The sequence below is a fragment of the Labrus bergylta genome, chromosome 6 (genome assembly GCF_963930695.1).
Source record: "Labrus bergylta chromosome 6, fLabBer1.1, whole genome shotgun sequence".
NCBI classification, from domain to species: domain Eukaryota; kingdom Metazoa; phylum Chordata; class Actinopteri; order Labriformes; family Labridae; genus Labrus; species Labrus bergylta.
In genome coordinates, this window is record NC_089200.1 from 6270233 (window position 1) to 6294614 (window position 24382).

At 39.7% G+C, this 24382-nt stretch overlaps 3 protein-coding genes and 1 non-coding gene across 6 annotated transcripts in view; 2 read left to right on the forward strand and 2 right to left on the reverse strand.

Annotated features, from left to right (window-relative positions):
* Nucleotides 1-3602, reverse strand: part of lrrc7 (leucine rich repeat containing 7) — a 121848-nt gene extending 118246 nt beyond the window's left edge. Inside the window, exon 1 of one of the 2 annotated variants that reach the window (XM_065955630.1) lies at nucleotides 3130-3602. The gene's annotated coding sequence lies outside the window, so the exon portion shown is untranslated. The remainder of the gene's footprint in view (nucleotides 1-3129) is intronic. The other variant, XM_020656592.2, reaches the window with a different exon arrangement.
* Nucleotides 3603-14128: 10526 nt separating this feature from the next.
* LOC110001150 (histone-binding protein N1/N2-like) lies at nucleotides 14129-20259 on the reverse strand. 2 transcript variants are annotated; one of them, XM_065955640.1, is made up of 14 exons: nucleotides 20082-20258; nucleotides 19670-19723; nucleotides 19458-19571; nucleotides 18313-18393; nucleotides 18014-18120; nucleotides 17178-17242; nucleotides 17034-17104; nucleotides 16748-16821; nucleotides 16255-16443; nucleotides 15980-16152; nucleotides 15749-15838; nucleotides 15558-15632; nucleotides 14946-15077; nucleotides 14129-14329 (listed from the first exon to the last, which is right to left on the reverse strand). In XM_065955640.1, the coding sequence occupies exons 1-14, from the start codon at nucleotides 20108-20110 to the stop codon at nucleotides 14288-14290; spliced, it is 1296 nt and encodes a 431-aa protein (XP_065811712.1). In that variant the 5' UTR covers nucleotides 20111-20258; the 3' UTR covers nucleotides 14129-14287. The 2 variants fall into 2 exon arrangements, with proteins under 2 accessions (XP_065811712.1, XP_065811713.1); XM_065955641.1 differs by lacking the exon at nucleotides 14946-15077 and having other exon boundaries at nucleotides 20082-20259.
* An 848-nt stretch (nucleotides 20260-21107) lies between these two features.
* trnam-cau (transfer RNA methionine (anticodon CAU)) lies at nucleotides 21108-21180 on the forward strand. Its single transcript has one exon. It is a non-coding gene; the product is annotated as a tRNA-Met (tRNA).
* A 1642-nt stretch (nucleotides 21181-22822) lies between these two features.
* The window catches only part of LOC114920288 (glypican-5), a 66063-nt gene continuing 64503 nt past the window's right edge, over nucleotides 22823-24382 (forward strand). Inside the window, exon 1 of the mRNA XM_065955642.1 lies at nucleotides 22823-23135. Coding sequence (XP_065811714.1) covers nucleotides 22958-23135 — 178 coding nt within the window. The 5' untranslated portion in view covers nucleotides 22823-22957. The remainder of the gene's footprint in view (nucleotides 23136-24382) is intronic.

The window sequence follows — 24382 nt, forward strand, 5'->3', positions numbered from 1 at the left end:
CTTAACTCAGGGAGCATCGATTCATTTTTTCAGTAAGGGCTCTCACAAATACAAATGTGTGTGTGGGTGTATTCATTTGTGTATTGTGAAAAGGACAACATGTTTCTTTCTCATCTCAGTTTAGTATTATTGGACCAACATACTTTCCAACACATCACAAATTACTGAAGTAAGCGCACTAATGATGACATTATCTTATTTTACTTAATTTTACTCAAGTAATGGGGGAATGTTTTTTTGCATTAGGTTAATTTTTACACCTCTTGTTGACACATTTCCAGTGATAAACTGTCATGCAGGTTGTTCTAAACCGTGAAACCTTTACCAGCCAGACCCCGTTCAGGAGAGATTTGAGTCGTAACAGGACTCAGGCTCTGACCACAGGTCTCATTATGTTACTGTAAACTTGGCTGGAAGAATCTGTTAGCTGAGGGACATCCCAGTGAATCTGCGGGTTAAGTTGAATATCATGTACTTGTGATGTTGTGGGCTCAGATCTGGCCCCTCTACTCCCTCTTCCTCCTCACTCTGTCATCTTCCCTACCACTGCTCTGCATACAGTCTAATGAAGCAGAAACAAATCGCAGAGCTTTCTATCTGCAGTAGACGGAGCTGTGAAGATGAGATGTTCCCTCCTACGCAGGCAGGCAGACAGGCAGTAGCTCGAGAGACCCCAACACCTCCAACTGTAGCTACTGTAACGCTGTGGAATATCTGATTAACAGTGATGGCAAACAGGGAGCCTGCAGCCAACATCTGAGCAGAAACATTAATACCACAGATTTATACCTGCAGTGAGGATCTGAATTCACAGTGTGGGCTAATATCTGACCTGCAGTCACAGAAAAACAGATAAATAAAATATCTGGCCCCGGACAGGTTAGATAACTGCTTTAGGTTACCTGTGACAAATTTTCTGAACCTGTTACGTTGCTATGTCAGTCCTTTCTCTTCCTGTTGACAAGATGGAGCAGAGCTTTATGAGCAGAGTGAGTCAGATATCGAGATGGTTGAAAACTAAAATGTCTCCATTCAGGACGAGGAGAGTGCCATCATAAGCAGAGGAAGCAAAACAATTCTTCTACTTCTTCTACTCGATGCTAAATGTTGTAACATAGCTCTTTGTATACTGCCAGGTAGTTTTGGAGGCTATATGATGCACTTAATGTCATATGTTCTTAGTATAGATTGTGACTTATGATACGTGTGTGGTTTGTGCGTCGAAAAGGGAAGCTAAGTGGGACTTTAAGTTCAATGGTGCAAAGCTTTTGTTACTGTTTTTAACTTAAAGGACAAAACACACTGCAACTTTGGGTTTTGAGTTCACACTGCGACGGTGGCAGTGCTGCAACACAAGGTGCTGGGCTGTCAATCTAGGGCAACTCCAAGTTCAGAGTCTTGGCCAAGGACACTTTGATTTGAACAAGAGAAGCTAGAGATCAAAGATCAAACCACAGATCAATAGATGACACACTTTCCCTCCTGACAGCTGCCTCAGTAGTTCAAGTTTTGATCTGCTGTGTTCTTTACAGAAATAAGTGGTTCCCTCAAACATTACTGGAAAAAAAGGAGCAGCTCCTACAGGCATTTCTTTGTTCCTTTCAAACAATTAACAGATTGTTCATTGAATAGGGAACAGGGTTAATCAAATGGGTAAACTGCATGCTTAATGTGTATAAAACACAATTAAGTATTAGGAAGAGCGTTTTCCTTATTTTCTGAGTAATTCAATTTGTGGTTTGGTCTATAAGACTGCAGAAAAAAAACATTCAGGTTGCAGTTAACCAACCAGTATGTCTCAGAATAGATGCAATTCCTCAGATTTACACATTGCCTGAAATGCTGTTGAGTGATTTTATGTGAGTAGCTTTATCACTGAACTTTGACATGAGTTGAAATATTCCTCAACTGTTTACATTTTATAAAAAATCTTTAATATTTGCCTTAAAATTCTGTAATATAATAAAGATGCTCATTCCAATTCATCCTTTACAAACATTATTCTATTGCACATCTGATAGTTTGCTTTTTTTTTTTACAATTTTAATCTAAGAGCAAATCAGCCTCAACTCAAGAGCAATTACATACAGATGTTTCCTTGCAGGAATGTGAAAATCAATATCCTCCCTGAATCTAATTTGCAGACATCTGGACTTTGGAAAACTGTCTACAAAAGGTCAATATCCTCTCTGTGGCCCACCAACATCTTAAAAAAAAAAATTCCCACCTGATTTAAAAAACAGCCTTAAAGTGTCTGAGGGGTCTTCAGGTGGTCGGACAGAGGAGTCTTTGCTAAAGAGCAGCCGAGCAGAAAACAGAGTCCTGGGGGCACAGAGGAGTGTGGTCTGACCCGAGGTGACTAATGGATGTGTTTTTGAGGGGAACTCCTGGTGGTACTGAGGGGTGTCACGAATGCGGTGCACTTACAAGCAAGTTGAACTTAATGCATGACCTGCATCTCATTGGGACTTTTTTATGATGTTTTCAAATTGTGAAAAGACACTTTTTTTTCACCTGCCCACTTGTTAACTTACACAGCAGTCCACACCAATGAAGTGCTAAACAATCCCACACAGACATAACCACATATACGGATTCCTCCAAAGAAAAAGTGGAGTTCAGACGGTCCAACTGGAGCCAGCCTCTGTGTCTTTCAGATTATTGTAGCAGTGAAGATTTTCTAGACTAGTGGGACAGTACGACGCTGCTGCACAGCCCTGATCTACGAGTATAGATGGAGTGTTATGTAATTAATACTCCTCCTCCTATGCAGATACAGTAGACGAGCCTAGAAATCCTGGCCTCAGCTTTAACTGTAGCCCTGAAACACCAGATGCGGCTCATGCGTAGGGTGTCTTTTCAATCATTCTGGCTCCTATAGTCCCATATAGACCGGCAGCTCTTGACTCAGCTAAAGCCTTTGCATAAGTGATACTGTAAAACAGGCATCCACTGGTTTCATACTGTTACCCCACGCAGCATGCAGAGAATCTGTCTCTTTCTGTGTCACCCACATGCTCATATATATTTATACATTACAGACCAAAGACAGACTGGTTTACCTGCTATCCCATTATTCACAGGTGAGCCAAGACAGACAGAGAAAAGTGGAGTGGGGACTTCTCTTACCTCACAAATCCCTCTTCTTCAGGAATCCTTCCTTTCCTCTCCCCGTCAGCCGGCTTCTTCACACGCTCCAGCTTTCATCCCCCCAGTAAAAAGATGAGAGAGAAGGACTTTAAATAATCAGCGTTCCTCTTTTTTTTCCCTCCTGTGTTTTCTCTCCGTATCTCTCCTCTTTCCCAGATTTTTCCACACAGTCTCCTGGGGAGGATGGAGGGAAGGTGGGAAGAAGCAGGAGCATCAGTGATACACTGCCGCGCGCTCCGCTGCAGGAGGCTGGACGTCAATCACACAGGTAACCTAGGGAACGGATGGGCCCCGCCCCCCAAGACGACGCTGATTGGTTCGGCTACAGGGAACCAGAAGTCACAAGTCCTCGCAGATCCACAGATGGTACACGGAGCGAACAGTGGTGGGATCATGCACAGAGCCAAACAAACAGTAGTGGATTGCAGTACTTGTGAACTCTCTTTCTCTCCTCTCTGTCTCTCTCCCTCTCTCTCACTCTGACTTCAGAGCTGGCCGCTTTATTTTACAGTTGCTTAGCAACAGACTCGCCTGCGAGAATGTGTTGCAGAGCAGGAGGAGAGATGTGGGAAGAGAGAAAGGAGTTCAAGTCCTCAACTCTCTCTCTCTTTCTCTGTCAGAGGTGTGGATGGATTCTGAATATTTCATCTCTGAGAAGCAGCAGCAGCAGCGGACCGTCTTTGTGTTCTGGAGGCTGCTGAAGGCAGTAAAGGCAGTATAATCCACTGAGAGTTAGTTAGATAACAAAGGGAGGACAAGAAAGTCCCACAAAGCACACTACATCCCCTCATTAAAGAGTTTTTTTGAAAAAGGATGATGGGGGCTTATACTGTAGCATGACACTCAAGACAGATCAAATGCTTCTTTAAGTCTGGTTTAAGGAGATTGATCAACCCAAATCTGTCATTAAGCATTAGAGATACATTCTCAATAGTGAACTGTTCAGTACTGCATCCCCGGTTCAACACGCGCTTGTGAATTAAGTTTTTTTTTCGGTTTTGCAAGTAACTAGCTTCCATGCGTTGTATTTCTCTCCAAATTGTCTCTGTTTGTGTTTGCCTGTGAGTCCAATGCGATTGGATAAGGACATGAGATCATAAAAAGTCAAAACCAATGACTGTTTTACTGCTATTGTTTTTCATATTATTGTTACACAACCAGCTTGAAGCTTTGTGCGCTCTAGAGACCGTGTGGTGCTTGCAGTAGAGTTTGGTTTACTTTTTCAACACTTCTCATTTTAATAATAAACATATTTTTATATCATTCATTAAACAATGGTAAGTGTTGCAATGTTTTAATTACTTCCTTTATGAAATGTTTTACTTGGTTATTATTTCACTATCCTACTGTTATGTATTGTATTGATTGTTGATACATGTCTTACAGGGACAATAACATTTATCTTCTCTTAAAAAGTCTTTACATTTACAGTTTACATATTAAGTATATCTTTATGATTCAGTTCTGTAGATTGTACTTTAAGATGTCCGTAACAAGTTACACTGCATGCTTAATATAATTTATAATCCATGCTGCTGCAGTGCTTAAATTGACAGTGAAGATGATGGGACACGCAGCTGTCAGCAGGGGGCACTGTTTAGGGAGTGCAGGAGAGAGGTAACCGGGTAAATGATATACATTTTTTAAACAACCACATTTTACTCGACTGGTATGTTTAATGTATCATCAGTTTGTTTGGCTCTGACATCACATATCAAACAGACAGTCATATTTTCTTTGGCTTGTGGTTTTATACCTCTTTAAGAAGCAGACAGATGTGACAAAGTCCTCCCAAAGGAACTGACTTGTAAGGATCTGTCCTTGTGGAGTCCTGTACTTAAAGTCTGAACTGCCAGACTTTTCCATTAGAGAGTCGTGTTACTTTGAATGCAGCATGCATGATGTGCAATACTTTCCTCAGACAATGAGATGACATTTAAAGAAAATGCATTATCTGAATATTTAAACACAGTCAAGACTAAAAAAACAACACTTTTATCATGCAGCTCTCCACTGTTCCCTGTAGAAAAGGTCAGATTATTGTTTGTTACTTTTAAATCATCTGACTGAATATGCTCACCGAGGTCTGGGCCTTGACTGCTGATGCTTTGGATTCAGACTTCCACAGCACAGCTCCATACGAGGTCTCAGAAGAGTGCTCGCTCAATCACTCAAGGGTGACGAAACATCAGGCAGTCTTAGAATTTAAAAAAAACAACATTTTATGAATATTAAACCCCTTGCAAGAAAACAGAAGGGCAGCTTAAGCTGAATGTGGTTGGAGTAGAACATTTAGTCACTGGGAGGGTTTTCTGTTTGCGTCAGACAGAAGCTAAGAGCCTTGAGAAACCATTTTACACTCAGGCTGAAGCCTGGAAAAATATGTGAAGCACTTATGACACATTTACGGTACATAGAAAAGTGATGCTCAACTATATTTTAGAATGTTATTTAAATATTTTTGTATTGCTGTAGTTTATGCCAATAATGCCACTCAATATTTATTTTATTTATGCATTACAAGAGGTTTCAAATGATGAGAAGGTGTATAGGCAACATGCATTTGATTTCACTGCACTGGCTGTACACCATACTTTTAATGTATATGACAAATTCACTTAATTGATTGAATAAACCTTTAAAAAAATGTCAGTCAGTTTCATTAACATTCAAAAAATCCTCACAGTAGCTTTTAGTAAATGTACTTAATCCATCATTGAGTAACTGGTGCAGTGGAGAGGCTGCAGCCTGCATGCGTCTTTGTGTGTAGCTGAGAGGTCAAAGCAGGAACATCACTGGGAGGAGTGATGATGCAAAACCAAAGTCAGTGAGAGCAGATGATAAAAGATCAACCAGACTGACAGACAGAGCCGCTCTGCAGGGACTCACAGACGAGGTAAAACTGATCCAACCGGACTTCATCCATCCTGCACTTTAGTAAAATAATTATTTACTTAAGATTCACAGGATAATTCCTAAGAACCCAACAAGGGTAATTTTGTGTGCATTTTAATTGTCATTCTGCCAGCACTGCAGGCATCTCGCAGTCTTTGATTAAAAATTCATGTTTGAATATCATTATGTCAGTCAAGACACATTTCAAAGGAGAATAAGTGGGGTATTATATAGAGATACAAATATATCCATGCAACTATGTTAAACTAAGTCTTAAAAAGGATATGCTTTAAATTTAAAATTAGATATTAATGCAAGACTGTTTTTTTTTTCTGACTTTCAGCTTCACACGCTGAGAATAGCCAATGAAGACAATTGGCCACATAGGTCAAAAAACACCACCGACACTGAGGGTTGCCGTGAGTGTCTGTCTCTTACAGTCTTTTGCTTTTCAATCTTACTCTTAAATGGTACTTGGCGGGTCATGTCATGTGCTAAAAGTGCTCAGTGTCGTCTTGTAGAAGCTGTTAAATAATGCAATAAGTCATCAGCCGGCTTTGTCAGAATGAGTCACTCCGAGCAAAAAAGACGGTTCAAGATTCATGAGGACACTTTTATGATGCTGGGTCTCAGGGTGACAAAAAAGGGAATTATTTCAACTCTACAGTGAAAATTGTTCAGAAAGAGACAGTTTTTTGCACAAGATAGTTCATTTATAAATGCTGTGTTTTGGCAAGTTGGGGTCAGCTGGGTCACAATGAGAGACTAAGGGAGATCGGGGAAATGGCGACCCCATAAAGCGCTAACTGGCCCTGATACATGCTCACAACCGGCAGCAGGAACAATAAACAACAAGAATTATTAATGAAATGATCTGCATTAAATGTTCCTATCACGAGGTTTACATTAACAACTTACAAAGTTGAACTGATACAATGGCATATTTCAAGGCAACACTACTTATTGATAACCAATAGCTTCAGTCACAGGTTAGCATTCTGCCACTTGTAAGCTCGCATTAACATCTGACAGTAGCTCTGTCCTAAACCCAAACTTTCATAATTTTCATACTAAATTTAGTTTGTTCATATTCCATCTTGTAATAAATCAGATACCGTGATAGGAAGACAATGATGATGTCACATTGAGTAAGTATACGTTCCAAAATCGTAGTACGCAAGTAATTACCAGACGTGTACATCGTCCAAATGTTTTAAGTATGAGACGGGAGCACACTGGTCATACAAACCCACAACAGAATGAAAAGTGAGTCTCAGAATATCCAATGTTCAGGCTCATGTGCGAGCCAACAAGCTGCGTACAAATAAAGATTATTGCTCTTTTACTCATTTAATACGTTGTCATAATATTAAAATAACTACGGAGCTGCATAAGTAATGAACATATATATTCTATATACCGGCCATACACCATATCACGCTATGGTGCTAGCTTATCCAACGTATAGTCAAAGGTACTGTTTGCTGAAGTTAGAGCGAATTATACGAAAATGAAGTTCCCTGCTGTTTAAGGAAATCACTAAACTCTTCATGAATAGGAAACTTTATGATGTGTTTGTAAAGGGGCATGTCTTCAACAAAATCACAAGATCCTGTAGCTGAGTGCCACGAACATGAGAGGGAAGTCCGATAGTATCGAGAGACAGACTGACACTGTTTGTTTTTGGCTTTTTGATTATTTCGCAGGAGAAAACTATACAAAAACAATGGCTAATTCCTAAAGATTAGACTGTATGTGTCAGTACAGTGTTTAGGTAGATGTACTTTCCACCTAACTGTGCTGCTAGAGTAGGCATGTGCCCGACAAGGAGTTTATTTAAACCGTGTTTGTGAGGCTAAATTCTTTTGGCTCATGTAACATTCAAAAAGGAATTACTGCTTCTGTGCTGCTCCATCCTGCCTTCAGGATGAATAATTAGTGAAATATGTTTTATTTCCCAGCTGTTGGATGACTCAGAGCGTCAATTATGTATTTCATCGTGCCTGGGTGGTTCCTCGTCGCAACATTTGTGGTGGAATAAATCTAATTTTCTACTAAAGGCTGGATCATGGCCGGGGAACTTTCCATAGATGCCACAGTTTGATCTAATTTATCTGATCTACTATGTTTTTTTGTTTCGTCTTTAGTTTGAGGGATGTCTTCGTATCTGCGAGTCAGCAAGATTCACACAAGAACGTTAAGAATCACCATGACAGCTATGAGCTCATTTCTTGTGCTCATGCCATCGCTCTACCTAAATCATTTGCCTACATGCTTTAAGAGTTATTTTGTCTGGTTGCCACTTAGACAATGACATTGTTTACATGTGGATTCATTTCACTGAGGTGCCTGGATGCATGAGGTTAAACCAGGTCTTGGTGCTGTAAGGCCCTGCAGCATGCACACATGCATTCAGGTGGGTCAGATCCAGCCATTGTGTCACAAAAAACAGACCTGCAGGCAGATGCCCAAATCCTGGAGAAAAACCAACCAGCTGCAGCCATCAAGAGACGAGTCAGAAAATATGTTGTGCTTGTCGCTGCACTATCTATAAGCACAGCTGTGCTCAGCGGAGCCTTTGTAAAGTTGTTTTTTTTTCCACTTGAAAAGCTAATTTCCTCTCTCTATAGTCCATGGCAATTATTTTCTTGAAGAACATTTATTTTTAAAAGACGAGTTCATGATTCAAATTCTTGGTACACACTTCAGAGTTTTGGCATAAAAGTGAGGGGCAATTACCTTGTGGTCCCGAAAGGAATGTTTTTTTTTCTTGTGTCCAGAGGTGAAGTCTGATCCTGGAGCTGCTGGCCGTGGAGAGGAAGACCCAGGGACTGGAAAAGGAGATCCTCAGGATTCAGCTGGACAGGGAAAGACACCATGTGTGTTAGAGAGTTCTCTTTTTAAAATAGTGTTTAAGACAAATGAATAACCCCTGCAGTCCACATTATATGCAGTTTTCTAATGTATTGTTACCTTTAAAACCACTTATTAACAGAAAACTCTTCCAGCATTGTAATAATTAAGAAGTGATATTCACCATCAAAATCAGTAAAAAAAACAAAACACTGCTGTCAAGAGGTCTTCTCCGGTCAACCACACTGACTAAATTGCTAGGCAATCAAATGCAATACAAGCACATGCAGGAACAGTTCCCTGAGGTCGGAAGACCAGGCTTTGGAAAAAGCTTGTTACAAACACGGCCTTAGCAGCCCTAAACAATGCAGGTCTGGTTTCCTGTAGCCTGATCCTGCATGCAGTCATGAAAATGAACATTCCTCTTGGCTGATTTATTACGTCATGTTTTTAATGAGTTTAAATTCACAATGGCTTGTTGTCATTCTTTTTCAAAGACAGTATGGTGTTCATTTTATAAATGTAAGGGCATGTCTGGTGTCATAACGGCAGCCTGAGACGAAGACAGAGGGAAAACCTCCTGCAGATTTCAAGCTTACAAGAATAGAGACGGAGAGAAACAAAGCAGCTCACACAGGCCGAGGAGACAGCCTCCCCCTCCTCCTCTTCTACTCCTACTCCAACCCAAAACTCACATTTATGCACATCTTTCCCTGATACATAATTTACACATGTGGTCAGAAACATTTAAATGACTCTCAAAAAAAGAATTGGAGACATTTTAAGACCAGATGCTGGGAGTTGAGGTCTCACGGAAGGTGTTTAACCTGGTTGCAGCTCTCTACTCGAAAGATCAGGAGGTGGGAACCCCGACGCAAAGCCCTCACCTGTTCAGTGACCGCAAGGGGTATCCCAGCCTTACAACCACAACCCAAGCAGAAGCTATACCCTCAAACATCCTGTACACAGGTACAACACCTGGAGAAGACATGTGTCTATTATTACACAGGCCTGTGGCAGAGGAGTGACTTTCAATTTGATAATATAGACCTAAATTTATTCTGTAAATTGCAAGATTTAAACCATATGATAAAAAAATAAAATGCATAAATGCCCCTGCAGGATGCGGACGTCACTGCTCCTTTCTCTAAGGGTGAAAACACTCACACACCAAAACAAGTGGGTGGCTTGCAAAGAGGTCATGACATTTGCAACAGGAGGCTGGGCTGATGATATCGGGTTTATAAGTATATGTAATTCACTTTATTCATGTGTAAAACGTTTGTCCAATGTTAAAGCTCAAAGGTGAGAAGCTCACTTGCTGTTATAAGGTTATACTTATGTATTTGAGGTTTGCAAATTATATTAAACAGTAAGCCTTTAGGGAATAAGAAACTAAAAAGTAAATCGACAGTAAAAACAATATTTCGGTTTTAATATTTTCATATTTCTGTTAAAACATTTTAAAACATAGGCTATAAGCTACTGTTATTCAAAAACTAAAACATTCCAACATTTCCTTGTTAGTTAACATCAGAGGTCATCATGATAGATTAATGTTGGGGATTTTGCTGTTTTGTAGAGTTTGTTGAGATAGGATAACTTTTGTTATGAATTGGCAAAGATTGATTGATAGGAATCAAGAATTAGAATAAACGTCATTCTCGTTTCCATTGACTGGTGGTTAACTTACCTTTTTGGATTTCTGTCTTTTCACAAAATCAATTACAAACTGACGTCATCGTCAATAATCCCGCCCGGCACCAGAGGACGCTGTTATCATTGTAGGTTGGTGTTTGGGACGATAACTGGCAGTATATATATAAGTTTTTTTGAAGAATTTAGCAAGAAATAGGGTTTCTCATTTAGGTGAAGATCAACTTTATAATCACACAAGTGGTTCAGCCGTCTGTTTGTCGTTTTTGTATCTCTTTAGAAAGCCTGCAGTCGGTTATTTTATGTTGTTATTTAAACAAGTGAAGTTAAAGGACGGAGCTCTTATTAGTCGAGAAATCTTACAAGCAGCTTATCTATAAGACAGATAGACGAGAGAAATAACCAAAACATCATTTATAATTGATCTAAATACAAGGTAGAAATACATCCATACAGAAATCACAATGGACAGTATTGACTGTAGAATCAAAGAGGCAGAGGAGTTAAAGAAGATTAAAGTTGCTTCTGTTTGTCCACTGATTGAATCCTTTTTTGAAAGGATGACTTCAGAACAATGGGCAATGATGAAAAATAGAAATGCGGATGATACCACCAAACTTCAGTTGGCCGAATTGATTTTGGAATTAATAACGTTTTTAGCCAATTCTTTGATGGAAACTGTTACACGAAGGAATATTGTCCTTTCTGAGGATAGGATTCAAGCTACTTTGAGAGACACAATTCCTCAGAGCTTTGCTGAGGTTTTAAATATTGACCAATGTAAATGTGACAGCTCTGACAAATTGACAGATTTAATTGCTAAAGAGGTTGCCCTAAGCATCAAGTCTACCCTCTTAGCTAGAGCAAACTCACAGGAGTATTCAATCAATCCACGAATCACACCCCCGAAAAGACTGAATAAGATGGTGAGACATGCTCGCACAATGTTAAAAACATTCATAGGCGAGATGATGAATATCTGCACGGTGACCTTGGCCAAAGCCAAGGAGCAAAAGAAGAGACAAAGTAACATCTCAACAGAGATGGACTTGGTCATTGAAGGTCTAGAGGTGGCTGACAGTAAGGACAGCTGTCTGTCACAAACCAGATCTCTAGGATCAGGAGTCCAACAGAAGAGGTCCAGAGGATCAGAGGAAAGATATGGGCTGAAGTGCACGGAGGAGATTTTCAAATCAAATCCAAAAACTTTGATAAAATCCACAAGGCCATTTTCAAAGACCTGAGCAAGAAGTGTGGCAATGGGGGGATTGGGTTGGTTCTCCTGAATATGGAGGTTCAAGAAGCTGAAAACTATATCATCCCCCTTTTTAAAACTCACCTGACACCAAAAAGGCCTAACGCTGTCTGCAGGGTCTTTAGGGCCATCAGCAAGGCCCTCACTTCACCTTTCAGACGAAATAAGGAGGCCCCCATCCCCCCTCTATAATAACATCATGATTTGGAAAACGGGTTTTCTCCGGGTTCGCTCCGGCTCTCCCATCGTATCCTGTAACAATGTGTTACAAGATTTTTAAAATGTATTAAAAATAAATAAAAATAAAAGTGAATTAGAAATTCAAAAATGTCTAAAATTCTGCTGATTCAGTGTTACTCTGGTTAAACTTTGTTATGATCAAGCCATTTGAGATCTGATTGCCTCATCGTTTGTTTCAGGATTTAAAAAAATAAATAAGTTTATAAAATGTTATTTTTATAATGCTAAAAATTAGATTCACAGAATCCTCAATGTCAGCGTGCACCATTTTGGATAAGTCTCCTATTCACAGTGAGCGTCTACGGTAGCAGAAAGAAACTGTTTTAAAAACAATTAGCAGATAATTCAATTATAAAAAAACAATAATACACAGGTTAAAAAATAAACACGTTCCACAGTGTGACAGATGGACAAGCGGTTATGTATGGAGGCCGTGGGTTCAATTCCGACATCAGCTCTTTGCTGCATGTCATCCCCCACTCTCTCCTCCCAACATTTCCTGTCTCTCTTCGGCTGTCCGATCCAATAAAGGCAGACAGACCCAAAAAACAAACACTTCATACAGGTGTATTTCAAGTTTTTAACAGACTTTATTTTATTCCTTAATTTCTTATAAAGATCTGTCAGGTTTCACAAAATAAGAAGTCAAATAGCTCATTGTAAAGACAATTTACTGCATGGTTTTAAAAACATTATCTGATCAATTATTTCTCTCTTCACTACTTTTTCACTGAACAATCATCCAGAGATTCTAAAATGAAATTAAATATAATCACAGCAAGACAGTAAATGATTGCATGAGTGTTTCTTCCAACTTCAGGTGATGAAATATGGAGCCGTGTTGGTTAAATGGGGAAGATGAAGTCCAACATTTACCGATATACATCGTGGGTAGGATGTTTAACAGTCCTAGAATAACAAAAATAGAAACAGCTTTCATTATAAAAACAGCAGTTATACATAAAGCTCTGAACAAGTTGTGTTGATCATCTTTATAGGCAAAACAAAATTAATATTTAGATAATCTATTATAAATACATGAAGTCATTTTAGTCAGGAGCAATCAGTGTTAAGCAAATAAGTTATACATGGAATCAGTGTCTCCAAGGACACGTGCCATTATTTTCTGTTCCTATAAACTTGTCTGAATATAAAACTATTTTGTTTACCTTGTGTACAGGAGTCTTTATATCCTGTGATGGTCCAAGGAAATGCAGCAAAGTCAGTTTCTCCCCCACAGAAGTGGATCAACTCTCCCTTTGTCCATAAACTCAGAAGAAAACTCAACTGCCATGGTGTAACTTACTTTCACATCCCAGACTTCTGTTACTGTGTGTAAGTCCATGTTTTCTTCCCATCTCTTTTTAAAAGACCAATAAAGGCATTCATTTGTGTAATATTGCAGCTTAGAACCTATGCAGGACAGGTCTCCAACAAATGGTGTACTGGCACGTTGAAGCAGAGATTCATCCATTATGTGAAATTAAACTCGTCATTTTGGAACATTTTACAGGTAGCACCACTGCCGAGAAACCAGTCAAAGTCCCGGTTCAAGCAGTTCAGTTGAAACCAGTTCAAGTCCTGGTGCGGACACCAATTATGGAAGTTGGTCTGGTAGCTGCCGAGGTGCCCTTGAGCAAGGCACCAAACCCCCTCCCCAACATCAGCTCAGGAGCGCCTCCGTCACTCTGACATCTCTCCATCAGTGCATGTCCAAAGCATCCTGTTTGTGCATGCGTGTGTCGCATGACTTACAGAGTGTAAAAACAGAATTTCCCCTTCCGGGATCAATAAAGTAAATCAAACTTTGAGACTAAATGTTCAATGTTTTGTTTCATTAACCAGAACATGGCAGCTAAAAAAAAAATAACAGAAATACCCTGACATGTACCATTTAACCAGCCAACACAGTCAAAATGTAACAAAGCATGTAGATTATTTCTTGATTGGGGAAGCCACCATAAACTAAGACTGAAAATGTGAACTTAAAAAGGTTTAAACCACTGTGGAATAAAATCTAGTGACTTATTCCCCGAGAATAAGCTCTCTGAAACATTAAAGAAACGTGTGATACAAACGTACATCTGCAAATTTTTTATTCTTTTTTTACTACAAGTATACAAAACTGGACAGACAAATCTATGAAAATGGATCTTATTTACAGAAACAAGTGTTGTGGAGAGGGGCTGGACAGGCATGCTGTGCTGGTTTCCAAGATCAGAAAAGAGACGAAGAGAGTCACGCTGAAGACTTGACGGAGGATGATGACTGGTTGGCAGACTAAAAAAAAAAAAAAAAAGACAAAGAAAAGGAAAAGAAGTTTAGTTAACAGGATAATAATATAAACTATTTAGATTTCAACCTGCCTGTCATCAGCATAGTCCCAGCAGTTTGACTGCTACTAGACTTTAAAAAAAAATTACGCAAGTGATTATTTTTTCACTTTTGCAACAGCAGACATCAACATATGTATGGAGAGAGTTGAATATCTCAAGCCCAGGAATGGTGAACCATTCAAGGTAAGAAAAACCTCAGTAACAGCAGAAGCATCACATCAAGTTTGAATGTCTGCAAATGAACAGAAAGCTTCTGAACAGCCAGTTCATGAAGTGAAAATGAGGTCGATTTTTTTTGCATCATTTTTTAGGCTTTTAACTCACCAATAGAGGTCTCAGACACATGACTGATGATGTGCATAAACTACACACTATTTCTTCCAACATTTCAGCTTCAAGAGCTCGTTTGCATCTACTGAGAACCAACACAAATCCCAAAACTGGAAGTCCTCTAGAAACCATACAGAGGCAGTGTAATCTGCCACTCCCTCCGTCTGAACGGCACAATCTTTTTGAGCGCCGTCCTCAAACCATTCGTAAGACATAAACCTATGACTCGCCTCCTGTGATTTTCCCTCCTGGACTCCTTTGCCGTTGCTGGCACTAGAGTCACCGCTGCCATTAACTGTGGCTTCCTGTTTCGCTTGTTTAGCTTCAGTGTCCTTTACTGGGCTCTCCTCCTCGGGTTTCCTCTGTGGAAACATAAAACCAAGTCAAAGGGAGGGGAGAAGAGAAGACTGCATTCAATACAGCCATGTACGACAGCATTCCTGTGACCTTTAAAGAAAGCTTTGACATTTACAGAAAGGGGTATTAAAAATCAAACCCATCACTAGTTAGGTCAAGGTCACACACAAAGTGTTGTGTATCATGCACATTCGTCAGCATCAGGCAATACCACAACACAGCCACAACTACAGTAAGGCAACAAAGTCACACAAAAGCCACAAGACAAAAGCTAAAGATGGATTCATCTTTCCGACCACCAAAAGCAGGCAAACACACAGACTCTTCATGTGAAGGAGCAGTCTGGGACATCGTGACAAGATGACTAGTCCCAAGTTAAAGAGTCAAACTTCAAAGACCTCTCACTGCTTCAATTATAAAAAGTTTTTTCAAGCAGAGGGAGAAGAGCTCCATTATGACATTTTGACGAAGAGGTTAAGCCTCACTTTTTTCCTGACAAGGTGGGAGATGTCTGAGGCCGCTTTGGAAGATGAGGCGCTGTCAGGCGATTTAACCGGAATCTGAAATAGAAGAACGTTTTCTTGGTAATTTTCTATAGGATATTTATTTATGTTAAATAAAATAAAATAAAAGGACACTTGGATTTTTAAGATAAAGACTCATACAAAGCTCTTACCTTGCTGGCTGTTGCAAATGCAGAAGATGATGATGATGATGAAGCGCCCCCGTTTTCACACATGAATGCTGACGAAGTTGAAGCTCCACCCTGTAAGAAGTTTGACAGTTACCCAGAAGCCATGAAAGAATCATCTTTTCTGTACTGTGATCACCTTGATCAGAAGGAATGTAAATAAAATAACATCCTTTAACAGTTTATATTCCAATCTGTGTTTTCCCTTTTACTCACTAGTGTCTGCTGTATGGCCTGAGATGCTGAGCTGGCTGTTCTCTGGCTTTCCTTGGCATCCTCAATCTTTTCCCTGATGTCGGGCAGAAGCTGCTTCAGCTCCTCCAACTCAGTCTTCTCTTCTGCTGCTGCCGCCGCCCCATCTGCTGCAGCTATCACCTCCTGCAACATGGCTACCATGGAAATTAAGACTGTTAAGCAGGAGTCAACAACAACCCCGTTGTTTTTAGCCCTCAACTTTCTCTCCAGAGAGTGACAGCCGAGTGCACGCTTACCCAGGCGTTTCTCGATGACTTTCACGGAGCTGTTGTAATGTTGGATGGCGAGGCTGTACTGATCCATGTAGCACAGCGTGGTGGCGACGTGGTAGTGGGTCTCAGCCAGCAGACGACTGTGAGGAGGTAAGTGCTTCAGCTGCAGGGTGAGGCACTCCTGGAAGTCTTCTAGCGCATGGGGGTAATTACCTGGTGGAGGAAGACACAAGACTCAGATTTTTGCCAAAATAGGCTCTACTACTTCCACCAAGTCTTTTTTTATTTTTTAAGTAACTGTTCGACTAAATGCTACCAATATTGATATACACTTTAACATGTCACTTTCACAAGTGCATTTAAACATTCCCAGCCCCTCAACATTAAAAAAACTGCATCCTGCTCAGAATTTTTTACTTTAAATGAAACTTTGAAAATGCAATGGCGGTCCCAGAGCCAATCATTTTTGGGGCAGGAACAGGTGAGGGGATAATTCAGTCTGCTGCATGTAACCTACCCGACTCTGCACTGACTTCCCCGAGTTTCAGATACGTCTGTGCTGCCATCAGCTGGTCATCTTTGCTTTCCTTTCTGTGAGAGGACAGAACACCAAACTCACAGTAATGTGCACCTCATAGTCAAACAAATAAAAGCAGTCCTTAAGACAAAGAAATCTGGATTTGTAGAAGAGACTCTGACTTCTTTAATCACCCGTTTAACGTCACGTTCTTGAGTTTCTCACAGGCTGATATTTTCCATCTTTAATCTTGTTCTATTCAATTTATTTTCAGCGTTGCTCTTACCTTTTATAGATGAATTTGGCTACCTCCAGCATTTCCCACGCCAGCTGCAGATTCCCGACTTCATCCTCTTCCTGAAAGGTGAGAAAACGCGTATAAACGAGAGATTTAAAACCATGTCAGAGACTCATGGTTACCAGAACTCACCTTTTCTTGTCCATTAGCCTCTCCATCCTCGTCGTCATCATCATCATCATCGTCGTCGTCATCGTCTGTTGAAGCAACAGTAGAATGATTAGACAGTACACTTGGAGAAACTGAGGAAAATAAATAGAAATCCTGTAAAGTGCAGATAACTCTTTCACGTCACCTCCTTTAACACCCATTAAGTGGACTTTTTTCTGTTTTTACAAAATAAAAAGAAATGTGTGCTCCCCCGTCCAAACAAAGAGTGCTCCGTATCCAAACATCTACTGCCCTCTGGTTCCTCCTCGTCCCGTTCATCCGCTTGCTTTGATTCCCCGTTCGTCGCCGCCGCCGCCGTCTCTTCGCCATTTTGTTTCTCCACACCATTCACATGAACAACCGGGCTCTTCTCAACTCCATTCACTTCAGCTTCCTGCACTGAACTCTGGTCAGGTGAAACTGAAGGTTCCTCTGATCCACTCACACCATTTTCCTTCTTCACCTCAGTGTCGATGAGTCCGACCTCAGACTCTGGATTTGTTTTAGCAGCCTCGGTCTCTTCCTCCTCTGCCATTGCATCATACACCTGCTTTCGTAGCTCAGCCCTAGTTTCTTCTGCATCAAGTGGCATTTTAAAAAAAAGTAAGTGTCGTTTGGAATAAGACGGTCAGGGCACACATTTCCCCCAGGAGTTTGTTTTTGATCACAATTTGAGAATTTGTTTATGAAGAATAACTTACACAGTTTTAAACTATATTTAAATCAGCTGAATAAAAACCAGTACATTCCAAAAATATGATACTTCACCTCTAAGTAATAAGAATCAGACGTGGTTATTTTCTAGAGCAAAAACTCACCATCAAGATTGTTGGCACTCTCAACGTTAGAGTCTTTGGGCTGCTCCTCTTCTTCTGATTCTTCTGGGACTCCTTCAAGGGCATTACCAAGGACACTGTTCTCCATCCTAAACACCACAACAAGGAAAACCATTAGGGTACTGACCGTAAAGTCTGAAAACTGTTCCAAGTGCTGACCATTAAACCAAGTTTACCCCTGAAGGTAAATCTAGTGCTTGTTGTGTTAAAGCTCTTTCTGTAATACATCACTCATTTTAATTTTACAGTGACATAAAAAGGTTTACAAGATGTTCACCAACCTGGCAAGCTCCAGCAGGGACTTCCCACAAAGAAAGAAGGCCTCGCCACACTCGTCTGCAGTGTCACCGTACTTTCCAGCCCTGGCAGACGTGACAGTGTATGTGATTAGGGGACTCAACAGAGGAACATTAATGTGCATTTCATTGTTTAATAAAAATCTGAACAGCATGAAGAGTTGTAACAACGCTTTCGCTTGTGATTTCCAACTCGCATTCAAGGATTACACATGCTGATAAAACATGTTGGTGGCAGGATTAATAATCCAATTCAGAGAAGCCAACTACATTTAACAAATAAACACAGAGGGCCTTGATGTACTCCGCTCCCTCCGCATGGAACAGTCTTAAATAACACTCAAAGTGCAGGAACTCATCACTATTAATGATTTGAAAACTCGGCTCACAAGTTGTTGTTTTTTTTAAATGGCTAATTTTGGAGTGTGTAAATGTTTCACTGCACAGTATTTTATCATCATGTAATTGTTATTTTAGTGTGTTTTTGTTTAACATGATCTTGTCCTCCTTCTTCTCCTCCTTCTGGACTGCATTTGTCTCTTTCTCTCGTGTCTGTGTTTTCTACTTCTGACTGTGTTTAAGGCATTAAACGAACTTGCCCCCCGTCTACCTCTCAGAACTCCTGTCCCCATATAAACCGGTGAGAGATCTCAGGTCATCTGCACAAAACTTTCTGTCACTGCCTAAATCCAGGACAAGCTGCAATGGGGCTCGGACCTTTTCTATTGCAGGACCAAAACTATTGAACTCTTTGCCCCCCCAGACATCCGTCTCTCTCCCACTATCTGTGTTTTTAAAACATTTTTACTCAATTGCTTTTAATGCTCAGTAACCAGTTTTTTCTTTTTTAAATTGTTGTTATTCTAGTCTGTTACTTTTTAATGCTTTGTTTCAGCAATGCTTTTCAATGTTCAGCACTTTGGATCAATCAATGTTGTGTTTAAAGTGCTATATAAATAAAGTTGATTTGATTCTTTTTGGGTTTGTCTTGTATTTATTTTTTTGCTGCTGCCATTTTGGCCTTGCTAAAAAGAAGAGGTAATTTGATCTCAAGCAATTCTGACTAGTAAAATAAACATCAGTGCTAATCATTAATGCGATTTGGTGGATCTTTCCTCATGGATACTCACAACATGCCGCACGCATCCTGAAAGACAGTGACAGCGGAAACAACATCTCCCATGACCAGATGCCTTTTTCCTGTGCCAATCAGTTTCTTTGCCTCCTCCATGACGTCAACAGAGCTGCAAAGAAGGAGTCAAAAAAGAAGAAAAGAAAGAAAAAACACGTGTTTTACTAGGTCAGTGATGAATAATAACATGAGCAGCAGCCTGATACTCACCTGTCTGCAGCAGCAGCTGATGAGGAGGAGGAGGAGGAGCACGGCTTCTCCACACTGTAAAAGAGTTCAACATGAGGTCAACATGAGGTCAAACACAAGCAACCTGACCTCACAGCAGCAGACATGATTTAAACAGTTAGCATTATATGGTTGTTAGCCAACTAGCGCCCCAGTCGGAGGGAGGGGGGGGGGGGGGGGTGGTGACCTGTGTAAGGTCAAGCAGGTACAACAACACAGAGTCCGCATTTGTTCGCAACAGCATGCTTCATCAAAATGTCATTTCAAAAATAAAAAAGTAACTTTCTAAGCATGCAAGGTGTTTATCATTACATGCTTTATCTTTCCTTGGCTACATGCTAGCTCGACGTGTTTCCCCCTCGACATGCAGTGAAACATCACAAACTGGTCTCACCTCGCAGAGCTCGACGTTTCCTCTGGCATCTCTTCAGGTGGTTACAGACCGGGCGGCGGCGGAGAGCAGATTTAAACACCGTGTGTGTGTGTGTGTGTGTGTTTGTGTGTGTGCGGTTAAGGAAGTACAGACCCAGACACCTCCCTTTGTGACAGTCTTTGTTGGCGCGCTTAAATAGAGAAACAGAAGGATTCTATTTCCGCTTAACTTGGAACGCGGGAGATTGCGTTTAAAGGGGCCGCAGCAGATATTACCGATGCGTTCAACGCCAGTGGGAATCAACAGTTACAACTAGTAAAACAAAACAAGAAAAATAATACAGAATTGTGTCAACACCAAAAAAATAGGCTGCCTCTTAAAAAACACAAAAATACATGTTGTATGTTTTCTGTTGAATTGTATTTAATTATTTTTTTAGTATTTAGTATTTGTTATGTTGTTTATGTTGGTTTAGTTTGCTTTGTTCTTGTTTTTGCTGTTTGTCAAAGCACTTTGTAAACCTGTGTTTTTAGAATGTGCTATATAAATAAAGTTATTATTATTATTATTATTATTATTATAAAATCGGTGCTTAGTTTGACACTGATAACCTAAAAGTGGCAGTATTATGATTTTTTGTCGGGGTGTTTTATATTTCTAAGGTTATAAATACATGTGTTTTGTATTTTTTTATTAACACAATCACTGGTAGAAATGTTGGTTGATTTATCCAACTGATAACTGAACTGAACGACAAATTACTTATGGGGAAATAATATTAAATGAGCCAGAACCGAGACTACCGAATAATCTGAAACGGAAACGAGTATCGGTGAAACATCTTGATTCGACCGGAACATGCCATTTCCTTTATGTATCCCCGCCATGTATTCGTCCCATGCTTCCTCCACGACAATACTTTGCCATCTTTGAACCGCTTCTAAGATATAATTAACAAAGTTGCCCATTATTATCTCCAATATCTCTCCAATTCATCATCCGTATCGTTTACATTCTTAAAGATTTTTCCCTGATGTGTATTTCCGGGCCTCGTTGGCGCAGTAGGCAGCGCGTCAGTCTCATAATCTGAAGGTCGTGAGTTCGAGCCTCACACGGGGCATTGTTTTTTTCTCGGTACAACACGTTCTGTCTCTTTCGGTCTACCAAACATATCAGTGACTTCGTGTGTGATAAATAAACACCGTAAAATCCTTGATATCGAATCCCGCTTGTGCAGTAGTCGGTGTGACTTTGGATGTGTTTAAGGCACTAGCAACTATAGATAGACATGTGAAGATGCCTCATACAAACACATCAAACCTACATATATTCACAGTACCTTTCAGAATGAAAAAAATATAAAATTTGTATGTATCTGTTTGAGTTTTGCTTGCTTTATTTGCATATGTCTGTCCCTACTTTTTCCCGGACTTTATTTAATAATCAGAATCAGAATCAGATTTATTGGCCAGGTATACTTACACACACACAAGGAATTTAACTTCGTTGAACTGTGCTCTCTTATGTACAGGTACAACATTAAATATCAACAATAAACACAATAAGAAAAGACTAATATTTACATGACTAAACATGAAACAGTGCATAGTGCAAAAGATGCTGAAGTAACATGATAAGTAAAATGCAGTTATGTGACAGATGGGTCAATTAAGATGTCAATTACAGTATTTACAAGTGTGCATATATTGATCATTTAAATTAAATATTATATCTATGTATACATATATGCATTTTCACAATAATAATGTACATTGTGTTGTGTTTATTGTGAATAATGCTGAATGTTGTATTTTTATACGTTCTGGGACAAATAGGCTAAAATTAATCTTGAATCTTAATCTTGAATATGTTTGCAATTTGTATCAATAAAGGATATAAATGACTGAATAACTAAGAATACTTTGGGATGTATTTTAGTATTTTAAACAACTGCTTACAACCACATTGTATTCGTGCAGGCATGAGATATTAGTAGGATTTGAGTGAAGGAATTTGATATTGATATCATCGCTGATTTGCCAATGCATGCGAAGCTTGGTAGCAGAATAAAAGCTGATTGGCTGACCCTGCAAAGGCTTCACTTACTTATCAGTGTCAGAGTTCTGGAGGTCGTTAGTTCGAGACTCACAAGCAGCATTTAAATCTCATAAACTTCCACTACCTTGCGATACCAATCATACATTTTAAAATGATTTGATGGAAACATGTTATAGGCTACATCTATTGACTTCTGTCTCTCTGTAAATGTGTGTAAAAAGTCTGCACAGTAAATTAAACTGCAGCTTGTACCATGCCATGACCAAAAGTGACCAGCAGAGGGGGCCCACGGTCCTCTTTAATACCGTGTGTTCCTCTATACTCCTCACTCAACAGTCAGTCAAATTTAATAGACCTTATCTGCAGAAGGAAGTGTGTATGAGTCCTGTAAAAGTTAACAATAACAAAACAAACAGATCGCACATGGTGACGTCATTTTAATGTATTGTGTGTAAATTGTCTTTCATCCTTTTTGTTGCTGTGACAGGTAGCTTATATGGGTTTTATTGTGTTGTGAGTTATTTAATTCATGTTCACATTATGATAGCTGCTGTATAGTAAGCAAACATACCCAGATTTTTTTCTAAAAGTATTATTAGTACACATGCCAATTAGGATAATTGAGATGAAGTGCGCGCGAGAGGCATGCAGAGAGAGAGAGTGAGAGAGAGTGAGAGAGAGAGAGAGAGAGAGAGAGAGAGAGAGCAGCCTAACATTAAGCTCCACACACACTTCCTGCAGGCTCCACATGAAGTTTTCAGTCACTCTGCACCGTTTGGATTTTTGAGGATTTCATATCAACCATCCGGGACTCTTTTCCTCCTGACTGAGATGTTGCGATGTTTCGTGCAGCCTTACAAAACGTGGACTTGTTTTGGCTGATTCTGTTGTATTTTGTTGTGTTACCAGAGACTGGCTGTAGATCAGCCGATGTGGACAGCTGTCATGAGGTGAAGACAGCCTACATGATGCGCCAAATAGGCCCGGTGGAGCTGGTGCCAGACAGGCCGGGAACAGGTCAGTCAGCCCCTTTTGGAAATATCACAGAACAGACTTTAAGGAGCCTTTAAATTACTCAGGAGGAATATACTGAAGTATCATTTAGAGGTAGTCAAACTTTACTGTCAGTTTAAGTATTTTTGATAAACTATAGCCTAATTCTACATTTATAACTGTACTTAAACTGCACTATATCTGCCATGTATTTTATTTTTTTACTTTACAGGTTGAGATATTAAAAAACAAAACTTTTGCAGGGTTTGAAATAGCAGAAGAGCCTTTTATAAAGTAGTACAAAGAATAAGCCCCAAATCTAAGTAGTCCACATTCAAAATATGCAAGTCATTATTTTCCTGTTAATGTCTTTAATCATGATGACAATGATGAATCTACACTTATAATTTAACATGTATGTGGCCTCTATAAATCATATTTTAACAATCAATGCTTTTCTACAAGTTACATCTTTATTTGATTATTGAGGAAGAGTTTACCTGTAATACTTTTGAACTGTTGAACTGAAGTTATTTGTACGTTTTCCTAACATAAATAAGACCCAAAATACATCCACTGCCTATAGGGGGAAAGTAAAGTATCACAAAGATTTCTATGGATAAGTAAAACAATGTAGCTGTTCATTATCACTCGTTGGAAACCAACCCGTGCTGGACATAATATTTTCCCGTCAAAAATGTCTAATAATGACACTAAATAACCTTCATGAAATCAAACTTCGACTTAATATCTCTCCTGTCAAGATTATTTTAAGTACCTAAAATCTTGCTGTGATTTAAATCCCACAGATTTCAAATCCATAGCTTGAGAAACTCTGTGCCATCCACAGGGGATTATCACTGCAGAGGGGGGGAAGCTATTTCTGTTAAAAACGAACCTAAATAGTCTGCAACACTTAACATAGAGCTCTTGAAAGCATACTTGTCTATAAGCGGTGGTGTTAAAGATGCAGTTTTCTGTGTGAGATGTTGTCTGACTCATGAGAAACTCTTTGCATACTATGACATCAATGCACTGAGTCAGTAACTAAATGTTCAGTGGGATCTTATCTGTTTAATGTAACTGCACCTACAGAAAAAGAGAGCAAAAGGATGATCAGATTTGTTTTCATTCTGTCTGCAGCGCTTCTCCTTACAAGTGGCGGATGATGCAGATCTGGAGTTAACAAGCTTTTTTGACCCGGCATAAAGTGTCCCCTTGTCATAATTATACACAGAAATGCATAAGAATCAGATGCTTATCTTGTAGCT

Bases quoted from the DNA above. Each gene is read 5' to 3' on its own strand.
- LOC110001150 (XM_065955640.1), bottom strand. From the start codon at position 20,110: ATGCCAGAGGAAACGTCGAGCTCTGCGAG. The intron at 16,444-16,747 runs GTAGGTTACATG...TTCCTCCACCAG, and splicing joins GGAAGTCAGTGCAGAGTCGG to GTAATTACCCCCATGCGCTA. The intron at 15,633-15,748 runs GTAAGAGCTTTG...CTTCTATTTCAG, and splicing joins CATTTGCAACAGCCAGCAAG to ATTCCGGTTAAATCGCCTGA.